Below are 16,658 nucleotides of genomic sequence, written 5' to 3'. Positions count from 1 at the left end.
CTCACTTTACTTTTTGGCAACATGGCCTCTGTGATCAGCACCTGGAAAGTGCACGTAAGTAAAAGCACATAATAAAGGAAGTCAATATCTGATAGAGCAAGCCAGAGGAGTGTTTCTTATACATGTCAGGTCTTTGTCCTTATTACCGCTCCTTTCCTGTCAGGAGTCATTCACGGCCGACCGACCCCGGCAATGGTGTACTGAAACTGGCGCTAGGACTACTGACGCAGGCAGAAAAGCAAAATAATTGCTGGAACATGCCCTCCACCAAAAGCTTTGAATATGTAGGGCCTTCTTTTGTATCTTTTTTTAATAGGCTTTGCGGGTATATCCTTCATATTTTACCTGCGTTTGTATTTTCTTTGTCGTGTTTGCACTATTGTGAAGCCGTTAGAATGGCTGCGTTATCTCCATCTGGCAGGGCTGCTGAAAGGAGGAAGTCATTGAACAAGAAATCTAATTGCAAAGAATGCCGTGTATGTCGTTGTGGATCTTCTGTAGGACATGTGCTGTAGACAGAATATTTGTTGGCCTAGTGGTCCTTGCATTCTTTATGAGGAAATTTGGCCCAACAAGGAGACAACGCACACAAGGAGGGCAGACAAGAGCTTGCAGAACGTGTTCAGTGTGTCGGCTAAAGGGTCACCGTCTCCTGGGGAGTGACCCTCTAAGAGTACATTTGTCGCGCATGATTCGCAGCCAATCTTGTAGAAGGTTGATTTCTGTGTGTCTCACTAGCGAAACGTACTTGTCTGCAAAATGTGTCAATATATATGAAGTTGCAAATTTCAACACTTTACGCGAACCACCTGTTGATATTTAGATCCGACTTAATTTGGACGGGCGGCCACATTCATACTTCAGCAAACTTAACAACTAGCTTCACCTCCCACAACAAGAAATACATTAGATTAGTTTATTCCGTAGCCAAATAATAGGCACTGAGTGCAAATAATGCATTATTTTCTGCGAGCATCTAACTTATTTGAACTAAATATGACAGCTTGAATCTTCACTCCGCGAACCTTATGGTGTCTTGAATGTGGTTTCTGATGTGCTTTTGTATTTCTTAATCAAAAATATTTATCATGTAAATATTCATGTCTGCTCACTGCCTCTATGTATCTCATTGCCCGTGGAGACACCGCCGACAACAGATCTCGTCGTTGTAACCTTGTTTTTTATGGGCTCAAAGATTGTCCGATTGAAACCTGGCGAGAGTTCAAAAAACTAATCATTGATCACTGCATCCAGCGTCCTCAGTCTCCTATTGAATCAGGTGAAATTGAACGCGCTCATAGGCTCAGGGCTTATCACCATGGCAGGTGCAGACCAGTAATTGTCAAATTCGCTCGCTTTAAAGAACAAGACCTCATCCTTTCTCGAGCTAACAAATTAGACGGAACGACTTTCGGTATTTCAGAAGATTTTCCCCACACAGTTGGCCTAGCTCGTAAACGCCTCATTCATATTTGTCAAGAAGAATAATATCCTGTTCAAATTATGCTTCGACCAACTCATTTGTGCCAGCAAAACCTACATTTTCGACCAGCAAGCCGATAAGGTAGTTGAACGCAAAGCTTAGCAATTACCAAAGTCGAAGCTACATTCCACCCCTCGTAGTCCTTCCTATATTGCTTTTGTGCTCACTAATATCAACAGTGTCATTCCAGAGGGTGATTTCTTATGTGGCCTCGTCAGCAAATCTTCAAGTAATGTTGTTTGCCCAAAAGAAACAAGGATTAATTCGTGTGTTCTAGATTCTGAGATCCTGCCCCTCCTTTGCGACATCGACATATTTCGCAAAGGTTGAGCCGATGATACTCGTAGTGGTGGCGTTCTTGTCGCCATGAGTCACCATATACGTTGCATCCCAGTTACCATATCCTCACCTCTTGAACTTCTTTCCCGTACAAAAAATATTATTGAGAAGGCATTGAATTATTATTGGTCATGTTGAGTTTTTTATTGACGAATTGTGGAAATTTTGTTGGAGAATAGTTGGGCGGATTGTTGAGTGGTTTTGAATATTGGCCACTGAAATTTACTTAGAACGCCATTGGGTGTCTCAATGTTGAATACTTGTTAAGTTACCATTGAAATTCCATTGCGCTTAGACGGCTCGTGTTCATTTTGTTGAATGGTTGTTGGGTTACCATTGATAATGCATTGAACTGACGTTGTGGTAGTTCTGTTGACCTGTAGTTGAGTTATTGTTGTCACAGCACTGAAAAGTACGTTGTGCCCCAGTTGAGATGGCATTGAGATTTCAGAAGTGGCCATTGAAATATGATATACATTTCGTTGGGCTAGTGGATTTTTATTCATATATTTGACTTGCTTTGCTATTCACACTTGCATGTCCCGGTGCCTGCTCATAACTTTCACAAACAAAAGCAAAACAGAGACTGATCAATTTGAAGTACTTTTATTTACACTAAAGATGCGTGCCCATGAAACATTCTTACAGTACATAAGGCACCAATACATCGAACCTGGAGACATAGGCTGGTACCTACAGCACTCTTAACAGTGTAAATACATCTGAAAAACCTATACATATGTATAAAATCAAAACGATCATTGTGGTCTTCCCTTGCGACTTACGTTTATGACTAGAAGGCAAAGTGACTGAAAAGACAGGGCTTAAGCATACCCTTTTAACAACCAACTTTGAACACATGAACATTTGAAGCTGCTTGCGTGTAAACACACACAAGACATCTGAATACGTTACATTAAAATGTTTCGCACACTAACCCATCGCAGGAGCAGTTATGGCTGATTGTGAGAAGGCAAAGTAACAGACTTGAAACAAAGGACTTCACGTAAATATATATAAGCTATAGCACACGTCTTTCACCGCGATTAAAATTTAATGAAGTACCAAAGCAGACTTGGCCGAGCTTTTTGTCTTCGAGATGTATATATTTTCAGGTTGGCCAATGATTTTGTAAAATAACAACACTCAACTTAGCTATTAATTGATGAGACATCATTTAGAAAGTTGTCTGGCAAGGTGAACACGTGAATCATGTTTCTGACGAGCGAGATTGCAAGAACAGTACACCATTTGTATATTTTAAATTGAGGTACAGAAGAGTTTGTTTGTGGTATTTCCTCAATTTAGTGAGCTCATTTTAAGTTTATTTTTCTGGACTTGCACAAAGCTAATTAGAGCACTTTTTGGGGCCTTTTTCACTATACCCAGCAACTAAGTGGTACCTCAGTGAATAAAGAGATAAGGCAAGGCTAATACCTTGAACTATAAGAGAAAACATAATTATTAAGCACAGAAAATTGGTTGTAACACACAGCTAACACAATTACAAAGAGCCAAATAGATGGTCACATGCACTTGCAATATCAAGTACCCCAGAAATCGTCATAAAGGATGGGAAATGGTTTCAATAACTGGACAGCCAGATTGATGAGACAGTGAAAAACGCAAATAAATGCGTATACGAAAAACCAATGACCTCAATTGTGCAGGTAAAATGTTATTAAAATGCTACCAGAATTTTATTGCATAAATTGCATAAAAGTTGCAAGAAAATTGGGGCAAAACAGTAACAAAGATGGAGGGAGATACAGCACCCGTGTTGAAAAGAAATTTCAAGTGATATACATGTATATTTAGGCTCAAGACAATTTTTTCTCCAATATTTACAAAAAGAGCCCATGCACTGACGGCATAAAAGAAGGTGCCTGCGCCTGGAGAATGCAGCACAGTACAAAGCAGCGTCATGAGAACCGAAAACTAGAGCTTAGTATGTTTAAAACGTAAGAATACTTGCATACCTACAGGCTTGTGACATGTCATGCCTTGAAAGGATGAAGTTCATAAATCTCACACAAATGAAGTTACCATCACTCTTATTGGCTTCCTCAGGGGACTACTTGAAGTTGAACTAGAAAAATGTACATCAGTGTTAAAAACAGAGAAGATAAGACACTATAGCGTCCTTCCTGAAATAAACAGCGCAAATATTTCATGTACCAATTATATGGACACTTCGCCAATTCGGCGTACATTTATACTTGACAACCAACCAAACAGAGACGAGAAAGATGAATTAAGGTAGGAACACACATGAACGCTGACTCAACTAGAAGTTTATTCGTGAAGACAAACATTTTAAACACGTTGGCCAACTTCACAAAGAAAAAGCCATGGATGCGCAGCAGAAACAGCCCGGCAGAACGAAAAAGGACGAAAGACATGTCCTGTAGAACAAACATGTGCGTCAAGAACAAAAAAGCACGCGAAAATCTGAAAGGTTTGTCCTGTAAGTGATATTAACGTGAAATACTGCAGCAACTCTTTCCCACCATGGGTCAAAGAAATCTTGCTTATGAATTCTTCTGCGTGATCAATAAATAATTCTTCCATAAGTCCTCTTGTGTTCTGCTCTTTGTGATGAAACAACCGTTCTTTCAGCTCTATACCTCAACACCAGAGGAGTTCCAGAAGCAATATTTATTGATCACAAACGAAACAAATGCACAACCAAGTTATCTGCTGCCCTTAGTGGGAAAGACTTGCAGTTCTCAAGAGTATTTCTCGTTGGGTAGGATCACTCATCGGACAAATATTTCGCGTTTTCGAAAGATTTGTCCGATAGTCCTCGTTTTTCACGCACGTTTATTCTACATGACATGGCTTTTTCATATTTTTTTTCTTGTCGCTCGTGGCTGATTGTGCCACGCATGCACGGCTCTTTACCATTGTCAAGTTGACCAGCGTCTTTAATACCCCTGTCTTCAAAAATAAACTTAGCTGAACTTGCGGTCGTGTGTACTCCAACCTATTTCATCGTCCGCCTCTGTTCGCGTTGCTGTTTCCAGTGCGCACGTATCACTTGGTTAGGCTGGTAAACATTCTCGCAAGCAAAAGGAAATACCTCGCTCAAAAGGTAGCCCGTCCTTCACTACTAAAAGCCAGAGCAAATCGAAAGTAAGCCTTCACAGCATCCATGCGGCAGCTAGTACACCACAGAGCAGCACAAAAAAATAGTTAAAAATCCCACATGATGGAGAGTGGCAACATAGATGCGAGTTTGCTAGTGAATCAGCCATATATCAACGGGTGTCTTTTGCACGATGCCAAGTTGCTCTTGACGTAGAACACTTTAGCATCTGTGCACTTGCTACATGTGTGACCTGCGAGAAGGGAATGCAGACAGAAAATGAGATTGCGCGGATTCAGAATCTGTCACACACTGCACATAACTACGCACAAAATAGAAGTACACACTATATGGCAAGTAAAAATTTGCGACTCTTTACGAGTGCTGTCTAGAAACGGAAGAAATGGGTCACTACGGTAACACGCACAGCGATGTTTCACAGCGGGGAGATATATTCCCGGCTCTCTCGCACAGCCAAAGACCACGCGACAGTGCATAGCCAACACCAAGCAGATATCGAATCTTTGGGTAGAAGTCCAGCAGCAGGAATGACCTAAAGATACACCCGCCGTGGTTGCTCAGTGGCTATGGTGTTGGGCTGCTGAGCACGAGGTCGCGGGATCGAATCCCGGCCACGGCGACCGCATTTCGATGGGGGCGAAATGCGAAAACACCCATGTGCTTAGATTTAGGTGCACGTTAAAGAACCCCAGGTGGTCAAAATTTCTGGAGTCCTCCACTACGGCGTGCCTCATAATCAAAAAGTGGTTTTGGCACGTAAAACCCCAAATATTATTATTATTATTACCTAAAGATACGCCGAGAGCGATGCTAGCGTGAGCTTGCCTGTACGGGTGAGAACATGTGCGGCTTTGAAGCTACCCGCTCCGGCGTGTCTCCGATCATCCCACGCGATTTGTGCGCAGAACGTCGCGCACACGCCCTTGCGCGTTTTGCGCGGTAGCGTCTGTGCAGTGAGCTAGCTTCATGCACGCGTCATCGTTCACCGCGCAAACGGTGCTCGAGGTGACAACGCGCCGAGTGGCGCTCCTTTCGCTTCTGCAAGCAACGCACATTCGGATCGGCCCAGCTCAAAGAGGCAGCAGAGAATGGTGGCATGTTTCGGTTATCGCCAATTAAAATTGTACAGTACGCCTTCAACAGAAACGCGTCGCGCTAGATAAAGATGCTTACTGCGGTAGTTTTGGCAGTGATAAGCGATAAGGCGGGCCCGTCGGCGGCTGTGTTCTTTGCCGACGTCGTCACCACACCTCTGTTCATTTGCGCTGTGTATCCGTGAACGGTCACAGCGCGGGAGCTGCGACTTATTGGTTGGCCGTTCTCCGCAAATCCCAAAGAGGCGAAATATATTTTGCGGTGCGCCGCACCATTAGGCGCAACCTAAATCGAGGCGCTCTGAACCGCTACGGCACAAAAGGTGATCACACTAACCGTATGGTATACGATGAGCCACTACGAATTAAAAAAAAATATGATGTCTTACGTGTGAAACCAACGGTCTGATTATGAGGCAGGTCGTAGTTGGGGACTCCGTATTAATTTTGACTTTCTGGAAATTTTTACGTGCATACAATGCACCATGCACGAGCGTTTTTGCATTCCACTCCTTTGGAATGCGGCCGCTGTAGGGATGGTATCCACGACCTCGAGCCCCGAGTTGCCACGGCGGCCGCCATAGTTACGAAATGGTAAGCGTGACGTGCAACACCACCTTCCGGTGCGAGTGTGGTTGAAGAAAGTGAACGGTGTGCTTAACATCTCACGCTTGTCAATGTCAAAATAGAAAAAAGGCTACGTGTCCAAGAAAACGAGATTACTTACCTATCTGCAGAAGCTCGGCTGCGACTCTTTCGGGGTGCCTTCTCTCCAACAGGCATCATGACCCCTGCCGCGCAACTCATCAAAACAGTGAGGCTCGCACATCAGTCGAAGACTAGCAGCTGAGTCAGCCAACGACTTCAGCGGATAGACGTCCCACTTATCGTCGTTAAAGCATTTCACTAAAATGTGCGTCATGATGTCCGAAAAGAAAAAAATACTTTCATCTAAAAGCACGAAACGTGAACCACCACCCAAGGCAACCAACTAACTGAGTCCGAAAGCCGTTCACAGCTTCACTATCGCATGGAGTTATAAAAACATTTCAAACACAAAATACCCGCACGGAAAAACAACTAATTAATTAGTAATAATTTTTCATCCACTAACCTTCACAATGTTTCACGAACAACTTAATTTGTAGCGTAAACAACAAATACTACGACCAAAATATGAGGCTACGAAACTAGCGGTAACGATGTGTACTGTTGCAAAAGTGGGCTCAAAACGAAGCTACAACGGTTGCAACCGCGTTCGCACACGCACACACCCGAACGCTGCCTTGACGTTGGTAGAGCCACCTAGAAATAAAAATTACTGCTAATTTTATTATTTTTACAAAAGTAACGCTACTGGAATAGTTTATAGCACCTTTGCAGATGACGAGATGACAAGTAAGGTGTGATAAGAGTCCGTTACCTGTATTTCTTGCATTTCCCTTTAGTGTTCTTCTATTCAACTGAACATACGGGACCTGTCCTGCAGGGCTGCAGGCTTGGAAGAGGACGACATCGGCGAGGCTCAAATAAATCGCATGCTTCTTGCAAGGCGAGAGTCGGGAGCAGCCGCAGATACAGCGATTAGCTGTGATACTGTTGCGGCTGTTTCTGAATCAGAAGCTCTTTGATGTCAATGGTTACAGCGGCTGCGCGCTGCGATCTCAAAGCGTGTTCGTTGTTTTACCTCTAGTAACATGGCCATTGGATAAAAATAGCTATATTTACTTTTTGGACAGAGGGTGCGTCGCAGGAAATTCGACGATCTCTCACGTGTATGTTTGCAGCGTGTGCGCCGCTTGCATCCTACGGTTCCCACAGCGCGTCGGATGCTCGAAGGCAGTGTCGTCGCGTGTCGGCCCCTGTTTTATCGCCGGCCGCGCTGCCGCCATGTCTACTTTTGGGGAACTCCACATGCACGAAGTCACCATGTTTGCGAGTGAACTTTGCATTGTTCTGCTCCCCGAAACGTTCTCAATTTGGATAGTACCAATTGCCATGTCATCTAGCGTATGTTAAAACTACGATGGCACATGTACACCGGCGAAGAAATAAGTCGTTATGAATGTGGGCGGTCATGAAGCTAGTGCTGCAGTTTTTAGAGGGAGAAAACGGCTACGAAAGTGGGGCGGTCCCATAGCGCCAGCTTTAGCTACATCACGAGGAAGTGGCACGCTGCGCACGCGCCAAGCATTTCAGAAGTTACTGGCTGTCGAACGAGAGGAGCGTGCGCGCGTTCGTGGCCTAATGGTTAGAGCACCGGGCTCAACGGCCGACGTTGAATGTCACCCCATCGGTCACACATTATTTTCTTTTTATGAAAACGAGGCGAAAGAAGAACCTACCTGCCGCAAAGCGACAGCAATGAGGTTGCAACGCTTGGCATTAAATTTTTGGGATGTCTTCATATGCGCGTCCTAATTATTCATACTGGACTTAACTGCTACACAACAAAAAAACAACTACAAAAATCAACACAAATTACCCAATAAATTGTTTATTGAGATCACTTAACGGCAATATTGTTGTGCAAGTGTTGAGCGAACTTGATTGTTTTTGAAAATTTGTTGAAGTCTGTTGTTTCAACAATTCCCCAACAATGTATCAATGCTCAATCAACAGCCATTTTTGTACGGGTTGGCTTTACTGTACCACATTTTTCCTGCGAATCCTTCTTGGCAATTGTTAATGCCCTCGTCCTGTTGACACGTCATTTCTGCCGCTTTCCATGACGCCTTATGCAAGATAACTACCTCGTATCCTAACACGCATACGCTACTATTAGGCGATTTTAACTTCCCATCAATCGGTTAGCCTAATCTAGCTTCCTCGGTATCAAAGGATAGCATGGCTAGCGAGTTCACCAGAACGTGTCTCACATTTGGATTAACCCAAGTTGTCAGTCATCCCACTCGCCCTACAGAGCATTATTATATTCACACCCTGAAAACCTTTCCCCTATCTCGTATCTGAATGGCATCAGTGATGACCAGATACTGCACGCTTCTTTTTCATGCCATATATTCAATCAAATAAGAACTAAGAAAAACATTCACGCTTTGTGAGAGAGCCGATTATGACAGCATCAGCCGAGATTTAACAACCATTTATAATAGATTCGCAGCTGTTTTCCATCTTTGTTCACTGTTTAAATCTTAATTCTTGCGTCTGGTTAAATTGTACGTTTCCACCCTTAGAAATAACGAATTAAAACAATCCCCATGGTTTAACCTCACACTAAAACTACTAAATGGCAAGAAGAAACGTCTCTTCCGTTCTGCAAACTCTTCTCAATCCGAACTTAAATGGGATAATTATTATCTTGAAGTCTAACAATATGACAAGCAGGTCGCAGAGGCCAAACGTGGCTTTTTTCGACCACGTTGCGCTCTACGTTGCACAATAACCCAAAACTTCTCACGCGATGTATTTTATCCCCAGTGGTCCAACACTACTTTTCTCCCTGCTCTCCCCAGTTCTCCCCTGCTCTCTCCGGCTCCCCAGTTCCCTCAACCGAAGTCGCTCTCGCTTTGAACGCAGCATTCTGTACGGCTTTTCCTAATGACTACCCTGAAATTCTTCCCGTATTCTACTTATCCCTCTTTGCTTATCTACTTATCCCTCTTTGGCAAACATTACTTTTAATGTGAACAGACTTATTAAAATCATCGAGAACCTAAAAAAATGTCCTTGTGTGGTACTAACGGCATTAATTCCCAGGTATTAAAAAGCACTAAGCCCATCACCAGTCTTTTTCTAACACTAATATTTGTCTCTCACAACTGGATCAGTCGCTACTGACTGCAAGATAGGAAATAAATTTAAAAAAGTAACTCCCATCTTTAAAAAAAGACGACCCTACAAATCCTAGCAGAAACCGTCCATTTCCATCGCCAGTGTTTGCTCGAAACTGATGGAGCACGTTATAGATTCCCACATTGTCACTTTCCTGTCATCTGTCTGCTTCTTCCGAACGAACAGGGATTTCGCAAGCTCAATCTTGCGACACACAACTTGCTCTGTTCCTACACGATTTGCATTCTCATCTCAATCGCAACATCCCCTCTGGCGCCCTCTTTCAGGATTTCGAAAAACGCTTGGAAAAAGTCTCACATATTCTTCTCCTGCATAAACTCTTGCGCCTTAAGCTTCAACCAGAAATTTTTATATTGATCCCTAAATTTCTAACCGATCGCCTTCAGTTTGTTTCCGCTAACTCGATCTCCTCAATCCTATCACCTGTGCTACCTGGTGCACCCCGAGGCTCTGTCCTTGGGCCTCTCCTCTTTCTCATATATATTAATGACCTTCCACTTATCGTGCAACATACGTCTTTTCGTGAGCAGTTGCATTTTACGCGGACAAATAAATGATTTAGACTGCTCCGCTCTTCAGGAAGACCTCCTCCAAATCCAGGCGTGGCGCAGCAAATTGTGCATGTCCATCAATGCTAACAAGTGTTCTCACGTGTGTTTTCATCGACGACCTAATTATGTAGTATCTTCCTACTCCCTTAACACTGCACTTTGGCACAGTGTGAAACATTTAAATACCTAGCAGTGCATATATGGAGTGACTTATCTTGGACCTATCATATCAATCAGTTAACTAATTCCTGCAACAGATTACTAGGTTATATAAGCCGTAACTTGCCTTCAGCATCTGTCTCAGTCAAACTACTTGCATATGAAACCTTAATCCAAACTAAACTAGAATATACCTGTGCTATTTATGACAACCATCAGGTTGATATGATTAACCCCATTGAATCGATTCAGAACCGAGATGCCGGGTTCTTCTTTTTGACTACTCCTTTGATACAAGTGTTTCAGCCTTAAAATCTAGTTGTGGCTTCCCTCGCTCACCTCCCGCCAGAAAAATGCTCATCTCCTCTGATTTTTAGGTTGGGTTATTCACAGCCCACAGGTAACGAAACCATCATTCCAGCCCATCGCTTCTCCCGCCACATGAATCCTAATGCTGTCTATCTACCACGCGCCCATTCCACTGCGTATGAACGATCTTCTTTTCTACACACATCCCGTGATTGGAATACCCTTCCTGCAGATATCAGCCTCATCACTGACGTTTCCCGTTTCAAAGGTGCCATCGAAGACCATAGTCACACTACCTAACCTGACACGGCGTTTTTCAACATGTGCCCACCCCTGATGTAATGCCCCGTTTAGGGACCTTTGAGGTATAATAAATAAATAAATAAATAAATAAATAAATAAATAAATAAATAAATAAATAAATAAATAAATAAATTCGAGGACGCTTAAGCTTCGCCTTACTGAGTGGAACGCGATAGCGTTATCGCACCACATTCGCACCACCCACGCATTCGCTCGGCATGCTCTTTGCACCCACCAATCACACGGTGAGCGCCGAGCAACGCAGCGTTCAGCGCGGCAACGAAACGTGCGCCTGAGCAAGAACTTGGTGTCTTGGATGGAGAAACGATCTACGCGAGCCAAACGACGTGATCGGCACGGACAGCCGGACCATGACGCGCCATGAAGGCGGACGCGATCATGGGGCTGACGCCTCGATGGGATCGTCCTCTATATCGCTTCGGAGCCTCACGAAGACGCACGACTCCTCGCCAGCAGCACGGCACACATCGCAGGGGACGCTTTCGCACCAGACACGCTACGGCGCAGCGATCACATCAGAGGCGTCGCGCATCGGATGGTGCACCTAGGAATCGCGCTGTGAGCGGAAAGAGGAGCCGCGTCGCCTAAACACGAGTGTTCGAGTGACGCACGCTGGAAGTTGGAAGAGGAGACCGAGATAACTTATTAAACTCAAGGGTATTGGGGCATACTCGCACCGGTCCCAGCACGGCCCCAATGCGCTCACACGAGACGAAGTGGCGAAGCGGGCGAGTGGCGTGCGACCTGTCGGGGCAGCGCCGTACTTTACGAGAAGGGTGTCTTCTATGTTTGCCGCAAGATGGCTCTGCTTGTGCGCCAAGCGCAGAAGAAATGCAGCGGAAAGGTACTTCGCTGCTCGTTTAACTGCGACTTCAGTTGCTAAGATATTGCATTTTCTTTGTTTTCCTTGCCACTTTTTTGTGTGCAGATGTGTTGAAATAAACAAAATAACATAAAGAATGCGCAACTGTCTTACGCGTCCTTGTAAGAGCACTTCACTTTGCTGCATAATATATTTTTGTGATTTCGACGTTCAGTGCCCTGAGGCACGCTGCATAGTTTTCCTTGGTTTCTAATTTAGCCCATGCATCTTCATAATGTGGTTCCTTCGCCGGTCGCAGGGTCTGCCGGGCCTCGCTGGCAGCCCTGGCCCAGATGGCAAGGAGGGCCAGCCGGGCACAGCTGGGCCACCGGGACCATCTGGCCCCCACGGCGAGCGTGGAGAGAGAGGATTTCCTGGCGAGAGGGGCCGAGCTGGACTTCCAGGGCCACAGGGTGTGCGTGGCGAGGCTGGACCACCGGGTCATGACGGTGCCCGGGTTAGTTTTTTGCTTCCAAAAAACGAACACGGATGCTACGACTAAAATAAAATTATGAATCACTTCATGGGAGGAGGCAAAGGAAGCATTCGAGGAACAACTATAAAAAGAAATACATTATCACACTGAACATTGCAACAACATTCTAGTTGATATCACGGGCAGTTGGCTGAGCTTGTTACTTTAATCAGTGCCACTGCCAAGCAACGCTCACGAAGAGTTGGGAGATGATCGGAGCAGAAGGCAATCAACACAGCAGTCGTTACTAGAAACTAAGCAAGACATAGTTTAGCACAGCCTCAGACTTCGCAAATATATAGGTGACCGTCAGAGTATCTCGCCCTGAAGATGACGTCTCATGGTCGACCGCTGCTAAGATAAAAATGCAACAGCAAACATCAATGCAATGCAATGCAAACGTCAACAGCATGGAATGTCTGGACTTTCCCGTAGATAAATCACATAAAAGTCGCGAAAGTGACATTAACAGTGGAGGATATTGAACTTCGGAGCTTGGTTAGCGTCACTTGCTCACATTCCACCTCTAGAGTGTTCACTCTTTAGATTATTTATTCATTTATTGTTCATTATCTATTTATCGATCAGTGTCATTATTTTGTATTATTTATTTGTTGCTTCATGGTATGACCAAGGACGCCCAATGCCAGGTCCTTTGAAGGCCTCATAGAAGCGTACAGCTGCGCCTAGGTTCCTTTCGCACTTCTGCACACTACCCCATCCATCGTGTAACTAGACCGCCGTCGTCAGTCAGCGCCACGTTGTTGCTGGCACCATCGGCGACAGCGACTTCTCGTTTATCTCTACTTCGAGTTACGTCATAGCGGAATTAATAACGAAGGCATTGAAGTTGGCAGGCAGACAAAATAAGCGAATAAAAAGTGCCTTGTGGCAGCTGAGGATCCAGAAGGAGACTGCTTATTCGCGTGGATGAGCAATGCGCTCTTTTATGTGTAAATAATGTTATGTTACGTTGTATTCCTTGGCAGAGTGTTCGACGGACAAACAAACAGTAGAAATAATGTATTGCTCGAATGCATTTTCAACAAAAGAATCTATACCACACAATATCTGCACGTGTTTGTAGGACTGGGTGGACAACTTCAAAAATTCATATAGACCATCGCACAGAAGGCCAACTGCCAACGCGACGAACTCAAAAGGATATTGTATGCAAGTGGACGGCAGAGTCAAGATAATATCACACGATTCAATTTTTACCACCTGGCGCTTCACCAGGTGCTTTTATTGTATTTTCTTGCTTCGCACTGCGAAGGCCTCAGTACCAGACAGATAATAAAGAGCATGAGGAACGACTACTGTTCATTAGCTATTCTCTTTTGATCTGAAAAAGTGAAGTAAATTATACATGAGAAAGAAAAGAAAAAATCGTAGGGTCAACATTGCTCATTGTTACATTCGTGCATTCATGATAACATACATACAATAACTTAGGAGTACAGATTTTGGGGCTAGTTGGTCCGTTGCATCAATTGAAGTCATAGCGCTGGATTGACAGGATTCATGTCCTGTCGTCTTTGAAGTCCCTGTCAATCCAGCGCTATGACTTCAATTTATACATGCAACAGCATATGTATGGCTTTCCCAAACAACCAAGCGTCGACGCACATACTAAACACACTGTTTTTACTTTTCAGTGTTATATGTCAAAATAATGATATGAATATGGAGCACGCATAAGGAGGGCGGGGGGGCTCTAGATTAATTTAATCACTTGAGGTTGTTGTGCACTCAATGCACGCTAAACCTAACACAACCCAAGAAAATAAGAGACTAGTAGGCCGCCAAGCGAAATCAAAAAAAAAAGGTCACACACAAGCTCGGTGTACAACGCGAGATCCTGTTGCAATGTCAAGAATGCACTTACCTAGGACAGATTGGGACGAGCACGAGACACGGCAATTATGCGGTGGAGCACGAAACATGGTACGTAAAATAGAAAGGTTACGAAAAACCAAGGACAAGTTTTTCACACATTTTTGAACCGTGCGATGATTTTTTTTATTCTGAAAGACATATTCTTTTCTCGACAGCGTATTGCAAAAATAAAGTTATAACTGAAGTAGCATGAAACCAGACAAATCGAAATACGTCCACACGTCTAATGCGTATCAGCTATGCAAATCAATGTTGAAGCCTCTGGGTAGCCTCCTACTATAACAGAACAATCGGCGAAATCAATTTGCCAGGTTTATCTCAAGTTTGTCGAGGTCGAAAAAAGGGAAGGGGATGTAAACCACTCAACGCTTTCTCGTAGCTATGACAAACCCACAAATGCTAACGTGCCGAATGCCGAGGGAAAATGAGGGTAGTGTCCTTGGACTGCTGAGCCGAGAGATAACCAATGATGTTGAAGGTATGGATTCTTGGTTTGCAGCGCGAAGGGACACAGACCTTATATGTCCACAGAATTGCTATCTCAATAAAACGTAAAACGAATGCATTGCCTATGCTGCAAAGCTAAGTGACCAAACGGATTTAGCCGAAGAAAAGCTGAAGATCCTAAAAATGCGAGATTATTGTAATTGCCATTTGAATGCAGTGCGTGCTGTGTTTTAGTAATGTCGTAGAGGGGCAAAGAAAGCAAAAGAGTAGGAGATGCGCGCTGGCCTAATGGGAGTTCGTAACCTGGTTTTCAAACAAGAAACTGTTTGCTGGTAGGCTTCACTGAAAGCTGGTCTCTAAGTGGTGCAAGTTTAGTGCGGTAATGTTAACGAGACAGCGCCAAGGGCCCCATGTCGCTGGAAATTCGGCATCGGCGTCCAGCATCGGCCACCGTTTCGACAAAAGTCATTCCGAACCACGCACGTCCAACCACGCAGGCCGTCCGTGTAGCGCAAAGAAGTTACTGAATAATTGAATTTCTGAAAGTAGAATGTGTCAGAAAAATCGTAACGCACGACTTACACACAACCTACAGACATGATAGCGTCAGATTATAATTTGAATGTAGGAGAAAACATAATTGTTTTACGCACCAACTCGAGCGCAAACCCCTTTTCCAGCGCTTCTACCATACATAGATGCGCCACGGAAACCGGTGTGCTCAGTTCCTTGTAACACCTCCAAACGGTGCTTATACCCGCCGCATCGTAGGGTGCGAGTGTGAGATCTTGTGGCGAATGGACGTGTTTTTCGAGGGCTCAGTGGTGGCGACGAAATCACAAGTCTTTTGTGCAAGCTTTGCGCATGCTTCCGTTTTTGATTTGCGGGTGTTTTTAGTCTTGAAATAATAATTGGGGTCGAAATAAGTTGGAAATAAGTTGACACGTGATCGCACTGGCTCCTTGGGGCAAGAACGAGGAAGTTAGTGGTTGCGCCGACTCTCCAAGGATCAGCCATTGCTAAAAGCAGACTTTCTTGCCAATCTGTGGCTGGTTAACTATTTTAGCTTTCACTAGCTGGGTGACAGTATAAGAAGGAAGAAGAAGCATGTGCTTGCTGCGGTAAACCTAGGGAAAAGATGGAACATATTTTATTAGAATGTGAAGATATTTCCCGAGTGGTCGATTGAGGATTCACTGGTCCCCTCAAAGCCCTTGGGTTCAGGCTGAGCATGGGGATAGTGAACATGCCCGTAGTAGAGATTAGTAAGAGGCGATTGGAAGATTGGTGGGAGAAAAGTAGGGAGAGGACGAAAAATGGAGACCTACAAATACAAAGTTTACATAAGGGCAGAATAATTGGATATGGGAATTCATCGTGGTTTTTTCTTTTCTTTTTTTTGTTTTTGCACTTAGGTAGGACATTGGGCATTTTAATAGCCAGAGCTTGGTATCCACACCCACCGCCCCGTTCCACATTCAACGCTCATAACATATCCATCGATCCATACACCGTGGCCCACGCATGAGGCCGCGTTTTTACCAGAAAGCTCGCCTTTGTGCATAGCCTTCGCCCCTAGCGTTTCCCCGTAAACACTACGATTACGTAAGGTGCAGTTGACGGGAACGTGAGAAGCAGACAGGGATCTGAATGCTATCGTGTTCCACGCTTAAAGGCGACGCTTAAGCGTCCTCCTCATTTTTTGAAACGGGTCTCTGAGGCAAAAGCCCAGAGAACCTATACAAGGACAGAGCCACTTGGTCTAAGCAGCCCACAAAACATTTATTGCAA

The 16,658-nt window shown here is 44.4% G+C and overlaps 1 protein-coding gene across 1 annotated transcript in view; it reads left to right on the top strand.

Annotated features, from left to right (window-relative positions):
- The window catches only part of LOC139059024 (collagen alpha-1(II) chain-like), a 1,291,347-nt gene that overhangs the window by 967,483 nt on the left and 307,206 nt on the right, over nucleotides 1-16,658 (top strand). Inside the window, exon 28 of the mRNA XM_070536814.1 lies at nucleotides 12,306-12,503. Within this exon, the coding sequence (XP_070392915.1) occupies nucleotides 12,306-12,503 (198 nt within the window). The remainder of the gene's footprint in view (nucleotides 1-12,305; nucleotides 12,504-16,658) is intronic.

Source organism: Dermacentor albipictus, chromosome 4 (genome assembly GCF_038994185.2).
Source record: "Dermacentor albipictus isolate Rhodes 1998 colony chromosome 4, USDA_Dalb.pri_finalv2, whole genome shotgun sequence".
NCBI lineage: Eukaryota > Metazoa > Arthropoda > Arachnida > Ixodida > Ixodidae > Dermacentor > Dermacentor albipictus.
The sequence above is the reverse complement of the archived record's forward strand: the minus strand, read 5'-3'. Positions and strand labels throughout refer to the sequence as shown.